Source organism: Alligator mississippiensis, chromosome 1 (genome assembly GCF_030867095.1).
Source record: "Alligator mississippiensis isolate rAllMis1 chromosome 1, rAllMis1, whole genome shotgun sequence".
Lineage (NCBI taxonomy): Eukaryota > Metazoa > Chordata > Crocodylia > Alligatoridae > Alligator > Alligator mississippiensis.
In genome coordinates this window covers 322899573-322914065 of record NC_081824.1, presented here as the reverse complement: position 1 = coordinate 322914065, position 14493 = coordinate 322899573, and the positions used below count along the sequence as shown (strand labels likewise).

General features: G+C 38.6%; 1 protein-coding gene across 2 annotated transcripts in view; it reads right to left on the bottom strand.

The window, feature by feature from the left end:
• VEGFD (vascular endothelial growth factor D) overlaps positions 1 to 14435 on the bottom strand; it is a 51276-nt gene extending 36841 nt beyond the window's left edge. For both annotated transcript variants that reach the window (XM_019495107.2, XM_006261078.4), the window contains exon 1: positions 13592 to 14435. In XM_019495107.2, coding sequence (XP_019350652.1) covers positions 13592 to 13681 — 90 coding nt within the window. In that variant the 5' untranslated portion in view covers positions 13682 to 14435. The remainder of the gene's footprint in view (positions 1 to 13591) is intronic.
• Between the last annotated feature and the right edge of the window lie 58 nt (positions 14436 to 14493).

The window sequence follows — 14493 nt, the reverse complement described above, 5'->3', positions numbered from 1 at the left end:
ATGGCCCCCAAGTTTTACAACTCCTAAGGTTCCTGCCTTGGAATGAACATTCACCTTATTTTTTTCATACAGATATCTGCATTGGTGAGTTAGCAGATATCTATATGAAAAAAATAGATTGCCTCTACCTCTTAATGGTTTCCCAGCAGGATTGGACCCGGCTGATAGGGTGAAGAAGCAGACTAATCATCTGTCAGCCTGTCACAAAATAAATCTTCACAAGGGCTGCCATAAAATTAATCTTCTTTTAAGAAAATGCATCAGCTGTGAAGAGTATCCTGTGGAGCATTACAGACCATATTTGATTGAAAATAAAGCTCTAGTGTGATTAATCCCAAAATGGGCTGATTTGTACACTTCTATCTGTATTTAGTTCAAGAAAGGCCTCATAATATGCATACGTACCCTCAGCATCTTCAGGCCACACCTAACGTTAGTGGACCTTAAGCTAAACCTGTGGTTTAAGTGCTTTCATGACTGGGAATTCTTTCCTCAGTCAGGGACATACATGCTATTTTTATGAGTGATATGTGAATAGCTATAGATGGCTTTGACATTAATGCTACATTTCTGAGTGAGAGTTATGTTAATACTTTGGGTTACCAACACTTTAAAATAAGTTTGAAAAATGTTCTTTTAAAATTAAACAGCTTACCATGGGTATTTGGACATTTCCAAATGGTACATTTGATATTTGAAGACACAAAACGAACAACAAGGATTTGTATATAAATTTTGTCCTCTGTATGTTGAGTGTCTGTAGTGTTAAATTCATGAGAAATCACATGGAAATAGCTGAGATGATATGGACAGGACTTTTTGGCAAGAGTTATCAGCCTCATAGCTTCTAATGTTGCCTGCACTATTGTCAGAACTGTGCCTTATCCAGCCTTTAAAATAACTTCTGTATGATTCACCACAATACTGAAATAGCTTGTAACTTTGGTGCTGTTATACTTGAAAATAATCTAATTTACTTCTCAGATAAATGCTGACTCAAATTGTATAGGGTATCAGTTGCACTGAATTTATAGGGCAACATCAGGCAAAAGGCAGACCTGGTGGTATCTTAGAAGTGAGCACAAAAACCTGCACAGAATGTGAAGCTTAGGTTCCAGTGGAGACGTATGAGTGATGACTGGCTTCTGTGGCTCTGTGAAGCAACATGAAGTCATCTCATCAATATTTATTATTATTATTACTGCTATTAATACTGATCCATCTAGGAGCCCTAGAACTAAAGTCCAGGATGTATGTGCAGATCAGAGAAAGTCCCTGCTCTGATATTTGCAATCTAAGTATAAAACACGAGAGAACGTAATGCAGATAGTCAGAGGGGCAATATTGGTTGGCATGACAGGCAGTGGTGTTGGTACACCAGCTGCCTACAATTGTCAAGCTTTATTAAGGCATAATTTGCATGCAGTGCAGTGTCTCGCACATGTGGGGTGTTACATAATGGATAACAACATCATGAGAGAAATCTTGAGCATCTTGAAAGCATCAAGCTTGAAGGATTAAATTATAGACTTATTAACAACCACCTGTAGTATCTTATAAAAATCCTGCAGGAGGGTTTAACCTTAGCATGTATATAAGAAATTAGGCTCTGAGTAGAATTAGCTGTTTGTCAACAATTCTCGCTGAATAATAATTTTGACTCTGTATCAGATATGAACTCTTGACAGACAAATTTCCACTTCTAGTCCTACCTGTTGTAGAGTAGCTATAAAATTATTATTTGGCATCATTAATAACAGTAGTGCTCAAATCAGGTACTTTGCTAATTACTGATGTCATGATAGACAGAAACAATTAGGTTATTTTAGCTTTTTATTAACATCGTTCTGGGTTTTTTTAGTGCTTTCCGCTAAGTAGTGGGATGTGTCTGAAAGCTGGTGGGATGACTATAGATTCTCTTTCCTTAAATGACAATTATGACCTCTTTATAAGAACCCTCAGTATACTCTCATGAAACTATATTATACCTCATTCTAGTTTTGAAAGTGGTCATTGTGTCTCAAATACCTTAGAAGCGAGTTTAAAGTATTCCTTTGCATTCGGACTGTATCATTTGGAAGCCTGTATGTCCATTTAGTCTGTCATAATGCTTATAGGGAGACAGCATTCACTGGTGAACTTGCTGCCTGATCCAGCACTGGGGACCTTAATAGGAAAAAAGCATCCTTTATTTATGTATTTATTTTTTAAAATTCTAGCTCCTTCTTTTGTAAAGATATCTTTGAAAATGTAATGCTATCATGCACAAATGGAGATGGCTAGGATTGAAAGGCATATATCGCTAGGCTTAAATTCTGCAGCAGGTTGGAAGTGACCTAAAAATATCTTCTTAGGTCATTATATTCTGCTTCTAAGCTAAATTAGTCAATGAAGTTTGAGGTGCATTAAAGGATCTCCAGCTGGCCCTGTATATAGTGATGTGAAAATTGTAAACAGAAGCTGATTTCACTGGGTAGCTGGAATTTTGGTCCAAAGTAGCAGTTGCTTCAAAACCCACTCCAAAATGTTGGGGAAGACTTTGCCTATTAAAGTTTTCAGCCCACTCTGAAAGTAGCCACTCCTGCAATCACTTCAGCAGTTAAGGATGAAGGAACTTCTGACATGTCCCATCAGTACCTGTATGTATGCAATTGGATACATGGTTTTTTTCTGCAATTCCCTGCCAGTTGCTTCAGAAATGTATGAAGAGGATACATGGCCACAGTGTTCCTATATGAATTCGGAGTGCTGCCACCCATGGCTGTCCTCATTAGTTTCTACCTATTCAGCTCTGTCCCAGTGTCTGAAGAGTTGGTACAGGGAAGGACCAGCTTTCCCATGTATCAAGTTATGAGGAGACTTTTCACAGTCGGTGGCAACATCCCTACCTCAAGAAGTAAATAGTATATATTTCCATAAATATATACCTTAACACCAGAAGGGACCTGCTCTCCACTCATCCAATCACCCCACAGCCAGGAACTTCAGGACAACCTCTCCATCACAGCTGCTGAGAAAAAATGTGGAAGAACAGCCTATCTGCTGCCACTACTGCAAGGAAGATGATGTATTGTGAAGCCCTCCGCCAGAGAGTAGGAACAGAAGAACTGATTGATTAGTCTGTAATGTGCAGCTTAAGTAATTATTTGATTTTTTTTTTAGTGGATTTTTTTAGGAGGGTGAGGGGGGAAAAGAGTAAAAACAATAAAATTAATAATGTTCAGACTTAGAACAGAATTTCTGCTTGGGGGTACCATCTTTTCTCACATATAACCCACCCTGGAATATAATACACACATTGTTTTTGAAGGGCAAAATGAAGAAAAAAGATTTTTCCTTTTAGTAGGTAACTGAGTAGTAGCATCAGTTAGGGAGCAGAGCCTACCTACTGTTCTATTCCCTAGGAGTCATGTGCAGATTTTACTTTAACTTTTGCCTCTAACTGGCAGAAACTGTCCTTATCATATATCTCATATATAAAATGCACTACAATTTCCAGCAGATGGTTTTTTGTTTTGTTTTGTTGGGGGGAAGTGTGTGTGTTGCTTGAATGACAATATGGTATATTACTCTGGGAATGTCAATTATATATATCACCACTGGAACATTTTAAGAAGTCCCCCGTTAAAATTTTGGCAGCATATCACTGGACCAATACCTAAAGATATCCCCTTAATGCTCCAACTGTGTGATGTTTAGCATGGGGGAAAAGTTACTTCCTAACTTGCACAGACTACCACTTCCACTCTAGTGAAAGAGCTTTATTATCTTAATGAACTGAACAGTCATAGCCACACAATGGTCTTAAAATGGTCACTGGTTTGGCTGATGGTGATGTGATTTTGTTGTTAAATTGTATTAGTTATTCAGATATCTTAAATATGTAGCTTTTATACATTTGATTGGCCTGCTCGACTGAAATTACATCTTTTGTAATGCTACAGCAAATGCAAACTAGACTTCTTACATTTAGCAGCCTAAATGTTGTCAAAGTTCAGAGAGACAAGGTAGTACATTTTGGTTCCCACCTCAAGACTTCACCTTTCGCATTTGGCATGAATAAGACCACTACTTCAGAATAAGGAAGTAAAAACAACAGAATTTTACTTGATTTTGATGAAAAGCCATAAATCAGCCTAGATTCATTATTTCTTTTTATGTCTGCTGCAGTAATGGCCTACTACTATTTTATCCATAAGGTTGATTACAAATACCTCCCATATGGCTATTAGTAATTTTTATATCAAAAGGGGAACAGTGAATGTGCACCTGCAAAAATAAGTGAACAAGGGTTTAAGGAGATATTTTTTTCACCCATTAAGGCAACACAGCTTTGTTGTAACCATGCTTGCTTGCAAGGTTCATGAAAGAGAATAAAGCTCTCAGTGAACTTGTAAGGATTTGGAGTCAGCAGCATAAGCATTCCACACAGTTCGAAGCTAGATCTATTGGTTTTCTTACAGAAATGCAGTGCCAGCCAAGGGAATACAAACCATATGCTACTCTGGAGGCTAATCCAGAATACTTCACTCCTACAGCAAAAATGAGATTAGCAAGTAGGGGCATGATGCAGCACTGTATTCCTGATCCAAGTATTGTGTTGCATAGAAGGCACATCCAGCTTTCTGAATAGAGCATGTTGTACATTTTTTCAGCAAAATAGAAAATATTGACACAAAATTTGTCAAACCTGAACTGTTTCATGGGAACCCTCCTTGCATGTAATGTTAAAGCACAGCTGGGATTTTGGTCCAGACATGCCCCTAAGAGCATAGATTTCCAGGGTCTGTTGGTTGACCTGGGCCATAAAACCCACTTCTTGCCAATGGTTGAAAATCCTTTGGGCTGCCTACTTGTACTGGGAGCCAGCTGGCCTGGGAAGCCAAGAAGCCCTAGTGTTTCCTGTCCTAACAGTCTGCCTGACAGACTGTCCTGGGGGCATCTGAAGTTCCTGAGTGAAATTTGCATTTTTAACAACCTCACAGAAACAATATACCTAACAAGAAGGTCAGCTAGACTCTGCTGCATTTGGCATTTTGGGAAGCAAATTTCTTGGAAATACCATGTGTTGGCATTTCTGAATGTGCTTTTTTTCTACATTTCCAGGTCATTGAAAAAGTAAGTATTTCTGCAAATCCCCTGTATTTCCATGTGATGCTATAATATTTTCTGTTCAGGATAACATTAAACGTGATATGTTACAACATTTTGCTATCCTCATTAACAAAAAATTTCATAACAGGAAGAATTCCGTGCTACTCTATAGCTGTGACAGGACATGCATGTCAGGAAGTATTGTAGCATATGTGTATATAATAATGTTTCCAGGGTGGTGACACTTTCTTTTGATAATTGTCCATCACTTGAAAGGCACTGACATTTGGACAACAACTGGGGAATGTCCCAAGAATGGAGAGGCAAGTTAGAGAACACAAATATACAATATGTATTGCAAATATTCTTTTAGTACAATAAAGATTTCATTGTTTGGCAGTTTTGTCAGAATATGGCTCTGACCTGTGGAGTTTTAATAAATGGCTTGGAACTGTAACTAGCCAATCAAAAAGCAGGATTTCAAAATGTCACTTTATAATGCAAAGCTGCTGCCAATGCTGACTGAACTTATGTTACCCCAGTCACATGCACACACTTTCCTGGAATTATGATTTTTCTTAAGTAATACTTCCCTAGCAGTTCAATAAAGTATCCTAAGAAGAAGGCCTATGAGTCACGCTTCTAACAAAAATGGAAAATGTTCATGTATACATCGCTCATTACTGGCAGTGCCATAAACAGGACAGCAACATGATACAATTTTCTTGTGCTTGAACATGAGCCACATTCAACATTCAAATTGCATGCAAACAGTACCATTGTAGCCAGTGGTGATTGACACCCAGAATGAAATCTAATACATTTCAAATCTGTAGCTATAAAGACAGATATGGCTTAAATAAAACACCATCTTCTATTTCTAAATCTCAATGTGATGCCTGTATGTACTGCAAACAGTATCCAATCAAAAGCCTTGTGACCTACTGTATACCTGATGCAGCTCTGCTTAGATCTCAAGGTCCCTAGATGGTGCTGTATCACCAGCTGTGAAAGGGAAGTCTAAAACTAGAGATCTTAATTTGAGGGCAGCAACATACAGATGTATAGATGTATTTTCAGGAAACTCAATGCACTTAACATCAACAAACTAGTAGACCATGTTTGTTTGCTCTGCTACTGATTGACACAGAAAACCACTGAATATCTATGTATAATTATCATAAAAGACTAAATTCAGCCTAGCCCTACAGGGGTGCATGGTGCCCCAGGAGGCACTGGTGGGTTGTGGGGGAGGTAGGCGGGAACAGCAGAAAGAGCTCGCTTCTCTCATCCCCTACACACAGTCCAAGCAAGAGCTCAGCAAAACTGCAAACTTTGCATGTAGGGAGCACATACTATCCCTAAGGGGATGGTGAAAACACAGAGTCATATATACACAAGCCTGCAATGGGACTGGCATGGGGCCAGGGGAATAGAAGATGGTAATAGCAGGTGTTCTTCCACTCCATGCCAGAGAGTCCTGGACAGTATTCTGCCTCCTTGAAGCAAATTCCCCCACCATGCCCCTGCCCAGAGAAGCAGGGAAACAACACTGCTAATTACTCTGGACTAAAAAGCAGAAACTATGGTTAGGTACAGATAGTCAACCAGCTTGAGGTAGAATTGATCTAAGTTCGTGATTTTCTGTAAGTGGTGCAGTTTAGATGGACAGCAAACAGAACACACATTTGCCCTTCGGTTGGAAGGAGGCAGAAATCGTACACCAGGTTCCACAATTTTTAAACCAGTCTATGTGTACCTAACTTCTGTTCTGTTGTGGGTATAGACTGGTTTTGTGTGCCAGACCTCTGTTTTGTTACAGGTATAGACTAGTTTACAATCACTTATACTGGTAAAAGCATAATGATCTGTACCTGGCCTATGTTTATTTTAAAACCTCCTTTAAATGGACAGCCTTAATACATGCACTCACTGGCCATTTCAAGAGGCTTTACAACATAAATGTAGGACCCAGGCACTTAGCGCAAGCTACACAAAACTGCAGCGAGTGAGGTAGAATCAAGCCACCAAGAAGCAATGCCTGCTGAGTTCCGAGTTCATGGTTTATTTTTATTTTGCTGAGATCACAAACCATCAGAGTATTGATCCATGATGCTCTCCATGCATCTTCCAACCTGACCTAGGGCACTCTGCTGCTCACAACCTCCATCAAGTTCCAGGTGTGGGCTGCTAAATGCAAGATTGATGTCAAAGTTTAATTTGCTGCTGTCTTAATTTCAAACAACTGATTGATAGAATGCATTTCCTAAGCCCTGTGTCTGATTAGTCTAAACGGTGTGTCATATTCTGAGTGGTCTGCCATACATCCAGACAGTACCTTTCCTACTGAGGCTCTGCAAGCATGGGGTAGCAGGAGGGGAAGATTTTTTTCTGATGTCTCTTATGAACAAGAATTGTACTTTCTGAGGTAACAGTATTACCAGTTTCCTCTTCAGTGATAAAGAAGAGTAAAAGACTGATGCAATGAAGAATAGCAATAGAGCAAAATTCTTCTTTATTTTTGCTCTGTTGCCTCCAAACTGGTTATAGGTAAAAGCCAGGAACAAACTGGCTTTCAGAATAATGTGTTGGAGGGAAATGGTAAACATGACAGCCCAGGATCACTTTGCAGAAATATTGGGACCTTTTTTATAAACTTGTTGCTCATCATGGATATCAATGATTTTAGTCACAGTAAATTGACATTAGCAGTGGTATACCAAATGCAATAAGTATTTATGAGAACCACTGCTTCACCTTTCTGCATTTCTAATTATTTGCTAATCAGAAAAGAAACCTGGCATATGGAAAACTGAAGCTATGCCTTGTAAAAGGAGGGAAATGATTTTCAGCAGCCTTTAAGTTCCCCTTTGTGGTCATAGCATGGCCAAATTCAAAGTTTTGCATTTGACCTTTAAAAGAGAAAGCCAGACCTGGTAGAAGATTTGCTGATTTCTCTCTTTTTTAATTGGGCAAAATCTTATGTAAAACATAAGATTAAAGATCAAAGGAGGGGCTGTGATGATACATCTTAGATTTGCAACATCTCATCAGCTGCAGATCAGTTCTGTCGGATGCCACATCTCTGAGCAGATCAGCCTCAGAATTTAGTTGCCAACCAGCTTTGATGCCTTTCTCTTCACAGCATAGGTATGGATGGTATATTGTATATCTGTTGTTGTATGTTTTTCTTAAAGACAATGCTACTGTAGTCAGGAAGTGACAGAGTATAACTGGTTCTTAGAAAGGAAGATAAACCATAAATACAGTCTTTTTGCTTCTACAGGTAAGAAGGCATATTCCAGGCCTGTGCCCATAAGGAAACAATCAAGAGACAATCAGGGGAATGAACAGGCCATTTACCTGCACCACTTCCACAATGGCTAACAGAACAGGGTTGGTGGCTAGTGAGGAACTCACTTCAGGAGTGAAGAATACTAGCTGTGCTCTATAGGAAGTTTCTACCTCTGGCCAACCTAATATGGGAATCCCAAGCAGATGTGTATAAGTAAGTCTGTGGGAGTAAAGCAGGTTTCTAGAGACTTAACTTTCAGGAAAGGCATTGGGCCAGGGAAAAATCAGAGGCACCTCCTTCTCACATGCAGTTGTTAAGTAAGCAAAGGTGAAGACTGTTCTAGTACAAGAGTGTTCCTCAGATTTGTCAGGTCAGGTACGATGAACAAAAGTCTGTTAGAGGGAGCAGACTTGTGCAGAAGAGCTGGTAGTTTGTTAGTCTGACAATCTGGGCTTCAGTTCTTCCTTTATCCCTATCTTCTCTTTGACCCTTTATTACTAAGACAGGGAGGTGGAAAGGGCAATGGATAATTGAGGCTTAAATCAATGGAGAATGAGAACCTCTACTTTGGTTAAAGAAAAAAATGGTAGTTTTGGAAAATAGAACTAGCTGAGAGCAGTTTCACTGGCTTTTCTTGGCAGAGAGCAATTTGGTTATAATGAATAGAAAGAATAGCTTTTTGTCTTTAATTTTAAAATACTGGAAAAAGTAGCTTAAATTTGTGAAGTTTGAGAAGAGAAAAAATGTGTGGGGGAGAGAAAGACAGGAACAGAGACAGTGGAAGTTTGTGGTTGTACCAAGAGAGGATTCCAAAAAAATATGAGACCAACAGGACAACATTTCACCAATGGAACATTTTAAAATGTTGCCTCCAAAAAGTTAATATATAATCTTCAAAGAAGTCACATAGAAAAATGCATTGCCCATTTCAGAGTGTTTGTGCCAGACTTGCAGACAGTGTCCAAAAATTACATGATGAAACAGGGAATTCCAAGTCTTCTTCAATACCTATCTTCACATAACTTCAGTTAGAGAGTCACAAATGACACCTGCTTGGTCATGTTGCCTATTATCAAGGTTGCCCAACATTTGTCCCATCCTAACACCCTGTTTTCAATTGTTTATAATTTTACCAAACTTGAATCACTTGGGCTGAAGCTTTTCATACCAGAGGTCTGCCTCAAGATGATTTTTTCTTTCCTGTTGGAAAATTTCAGACAAAATGGTCCAGCAATTTCTAAGAATGAGGTTAAAGAAAATTTCATTCTTTTGTCTATGCTAAAACAGTCTGGCAACATTTCCTGTGAGAAGGCCAAGCTTACCCAGGGTCAGGAGAAACATCTTGGAGTGTACTAGCTAAACTCTCTGGGGATTCTGCCTGCACTAAGCGTGGTCCAGTCCAGAAGTGAGGGCATCTATCCCTGTAATCGTGGCTCTCGGTGGCTGTAGGCCAGCCACCAGAACTAAAAACAATGAGTATGTTTTTTCTGTGCTGTATCCTACATGCCTGGACTTAGGCAATGTGAAAAGGGTAGCTGCCTGATTTGAAAGTGGACAAGAGCTGGACCTGAGCAAAAAAGAAGCTTGCTGGTAAGGCAGCAAGAGGGGAATGGAAATTAGTAGGGTGAGGGAAGGAAGAAGTGAGGAGGGGGTCCATTGGATGAGGAGCCAAGGTCTGGGCAAAAACTGAAACAGACTTGGCAAAGAGACTAAAGCAAAGAGCTGAGTGAGCAGGGATGCAGCAAACTTGGAGGGGGAGCCCAGATAGGAAAGCTGAGTCTCTGAATCAAGTGTAGATAAGGAACAGGGATAATGGAGTCAGCAAGTAGACACTGAAAGACATGGGGAATAAAGTAGATGAGGAAAAAAATAAGTTACTGGACAGGTAAGGAAAGACTGGAGTTTGAGGAAAGATTGGAAAGTATGGAAAAGAGACCAGGGCTGGCTGGGAAAAGACGCTGAGAGAACATGATGAATGCAGATAGTCAGAGGGGCAATACTAGTTGGCATGACAGGCAGTGGTGTCAGTATACCAGCAGCCTACAATTGATAAGCTTTATGAAGGCATTATTTGCATGCAATGCAGTGTCTTGCACATGCTGGGTGTTACATAATGGATAACATCATGAGAGAAATCTTAAGCATCTAGAAAGCATCAAGCTTGAAAGATTAAATTATAGACTTATTAACAACCACCTGCAGTATCTTATAAAAATCCTGCAGGAGGATTTAGCCTTACCAGGGATATGAAAGAGACAGGGACAGGGGAGTGGGACAGGATAAGAGGGGGCAAAAGTGAAGGGTAGAGGGGAATGTGCAGAAGAGCCTGAGTCCATTACAGCATGTTCTCCTGAGCCTGTAATGTAGGCCAAGATCCCTGAACCTCACCACTCCTCCATTCTCAGCAAATATCTGTGAAACCTACCAGCAAAATAACTACTCCCACTTAGCACTTGTCCAAAACAACCTGCTGCTCTCAGCTCAATTAGCAAAAGACTGTGTGTGTGTGTGTGTGCGCGCGCGCGCGCGTGCGTGGTAGATCTGAATGAAGGCTCTTCTCCTCAAGTGGGTGTCAGTGTGATGTCATTTGATGAAATATCTGTGGGACGGGGGAAAGGGGAGGAGCAGTATACAGTTAGCATCGTCAAAACCTAAGAACTTAACACAAAGACTATAGAGGTGAGTGTAATATGTAAATAATTACATATAGAAAACAATGCAAAAGAACATTATCAAGGTTACAAAATCAGGCAGTTTAAAGTCAGGAGATGTGGAAGTTAAGGTTGACCTTTGAACTGCAACCTTAATGTTCCTGAACAGCTTTTTTGTGTAATTATTTATATACTACACATGCCTCTATTCTGTAGCTCTTGCTGCAGCAAAACTCTCATTGATTTAAGGATATTTAAAAGATGATGGTAGTACAATGTATGACTACATACTTCTTCGTACTCTGCAACTAAAGTAATATAACTCTGCCAAAAGCAGAGCTAAGCATCCCAGCCAGAGGACAGTATTAACACAGATATGCTGTTTCCAGTTCTGGAGCCAGCATACACATAGCTAGCTTGGGTATCTCTGCACAGCAATGTTTTGCGCTATACTTTTAGTTATATACTCAGCCATCTAGGTTAGCAGACCTGCCACTCAGATGCAAAAGAAATAACTAAGCAGCTGAAGAGCGCTAGATCTCTCACACTGTGATACTATATAACTCTATATCACCTTTCTATTTAGACAGACCACAGCACAGGGTCATGACAAACCACATATTCACTTCTCTGCTGCATAACAAAAAAGGTGATCTGACCCAAGAGGAGCAACCAGGCAAAAGAATCAAATACCCATGGAGCAGGTATCACTGATAACACTAAAATGAGTGAAATCAGATCATATTGGAAATGCCACAGAGAGGAGCTCCATGAACGTCAGATAATTAGACTAGATGGGCCAGACACCTTTTCCCACTGCTTATGGCTGTAAACCTATAGATTACATGAAACACTGTAACATGTGCAAGCATTTTAAGACTTCAAAAACCCAAATGCCCAAATAACACGAATTCTTGCCATATTCAGGAAAATATGAATACATTTCAGGTGCTGATAACTCATCCAAAAATCTCTCTACAAAGGAGAAAAATACTTCAAGTCAGAGCAAGCAGAGGAATTAACTTTCTTGTTTTAGCAAGCAGTGATGACTACATGGCAATACAGATCTTTTTTTAGACTGACCTATGCTACATCTTCATTTTAGTTCGGGATAGTAATTGGTATTTTATTATTATACTGCAGTAATACCCTATGGCTAGACTATGACTGTTTGACAGCTCAGGCAAATGTCAACTGCTACAGCTGTACTAATGCTGAAAAAAGAGTGTCATCATAGCATGTATAATATGTGGAACAAATAATAAGGGTGTCATAGCTATATAAAATATTGTATGCATACTAGGAAAAGTGGACACTTGCAAAATTCAGCTGAAGTCATTAGTCAACTAATCTAACTAATGGATTACTAACATACTGAATGAAAGCTTCTGTGCTATAGCTGATGACAGTTATCATCATAGCCAGTCACATAGTGGTTTAAAATATAATTAGGAAGTGTTCTTTGATGTACACAAAATTATCTACATGTAGGAAACCAGTGAGATGTCACATGTTAAGGAAAAGAACAGGCTGACTCTAACAGACTTAATTTCTTCCAAGAACAGATTGCTCATGTTTGACATTAAAACACTGTACCACAAGTATGCAGACGGGTTAGTCCTTTTGTCATTTTTGAACACTCATTGTGCACTAACGTTAACTCATCATTCTTGTTGTGGATATCTGCATTTAAATGCATGTTACTCAGCATTACTTCTTTAAAAAAAAGCTCAAAAGTGAGCACGTTTTATAGTCTAGCATGTGGTCATTCCTAGCAAAAAAAAAGTGAAAACAAGTTTTAACGCATTTTGCTCCATGAAAGAAAAAATAAGCAATTGCTAGCACTCATGACCACACATTGGATCAAGTATGATTTGGATATACTAGAAACTAGAAATCTAATTATACAGGTTTTTTTCCCTTAAGAATTTACTGTTTGCGGTATACTTATTTTCCCAAAAAGTCAGATCTAAAAATCCCACTTCCAAAGTGAAACTTCAGCTTGACTGTTGCCATATGAAACCCATTCAAAAGAAAGGTTAATTCCTAGTCTATATGTTGTATTACTGATTACTTCTTCATTTAAAAACCTGGATAAAGCCCACTAAAATTACGGAAAATATTTTTTTTTGGCAAATCATTCATGACCAAGTGCTTCAGAAGAAAACTTTCAGTACTTTGTATTTAATTCTCTAAAAGATATATTAATAATAAAATAACAGAAAGTTGTGGGTTTTTTAAATTTACATTTTCTGTCATGCAAACTAGTTTAGATCTCACTTTTTATTTTGTAAGGCTTCTATTAAAGGACTTGTTCAAGGCAGACAATTTAAAAGTGACAAAAAGACAAAACTACAAATCAGTGACTCTGGGCTAAAATATTTAATATGGAATACTGATTCCTCCCTGGTTGCTATGTCAATGCAATTGAACAGCAATAAAATAAAGCTTAAAGAAGCAAAAAGGTATAATTATGACAACATTTCAGACAATAAAATCCACGTGCTCTCATACAACATGTCACTATATTAGCCAATTAAAATCCACCTACCTTCACAGATCCATACTCATAATCAGATCCCTGAAGCAAATGCAGAAGAGATACCATAAAAATATTCACAGTTGCCCACGGTTTGTACATTGTGATGTTTAAGATCCACCAATTACTACGCAGTTGATATCGTACAGCTGGAGGAGTCTGTTTTGAAATGCATTTCTCTATTAATAGTTTTTTAACAAAGCTTCCAGATTTTCTGTTTTAAATCCAAACAACATTTGCAGGGGTGAAGTAAATAACTGTCTTATCATCCAACACAGTTATAATTTACCTAGCTAACATAATTTATAGAGTATTTTTAGATCAAATGAAATAAATTGCTAAAGGTTATTTTAATTATACCTATTCTTACAAGAAATCAAGTACAGGTTCCAGTTAATAAAGTTAATGTATCTTCTACCAGGACCCACAGAAGTATTGAAAATTAATTTATAGTCCAGAAAACTTAAAAATCTGCTTTATTTGTGCTCTGTGTTACAGCAGCCTGTTAAGATGGTAGTATAACGGCCAATGTTTTGAGCTACAGAGTGCTGTAATCCAACTCTGTATTAAAACTTTTTTCACAACCTTCATGGAAGCTTGCAGAAGCATGTGTCTTAAATCTGATACAGACTTTGGCAGAAACACAGTCAAATTTTGGCTCTAACCCCATTCTGTGTCCACCAATAGCATAGCAGTTTTAAACTAACTGATGCAATCTAGACTGCCATTATTTTAAAGAAGATTACCTGAAACATGAAACTTCAGCACACGTTCTTACACAGCACACATATTACAAAGCTAGTACTTTAAAAAAAAATAAGAAAAAAAGGGACAGCATACCCTCCTTTATATCTTTTGTGACATGGGATTTGCTGGATGGAGTTTCACAAAGAACAGTAACTAAATATATTTTA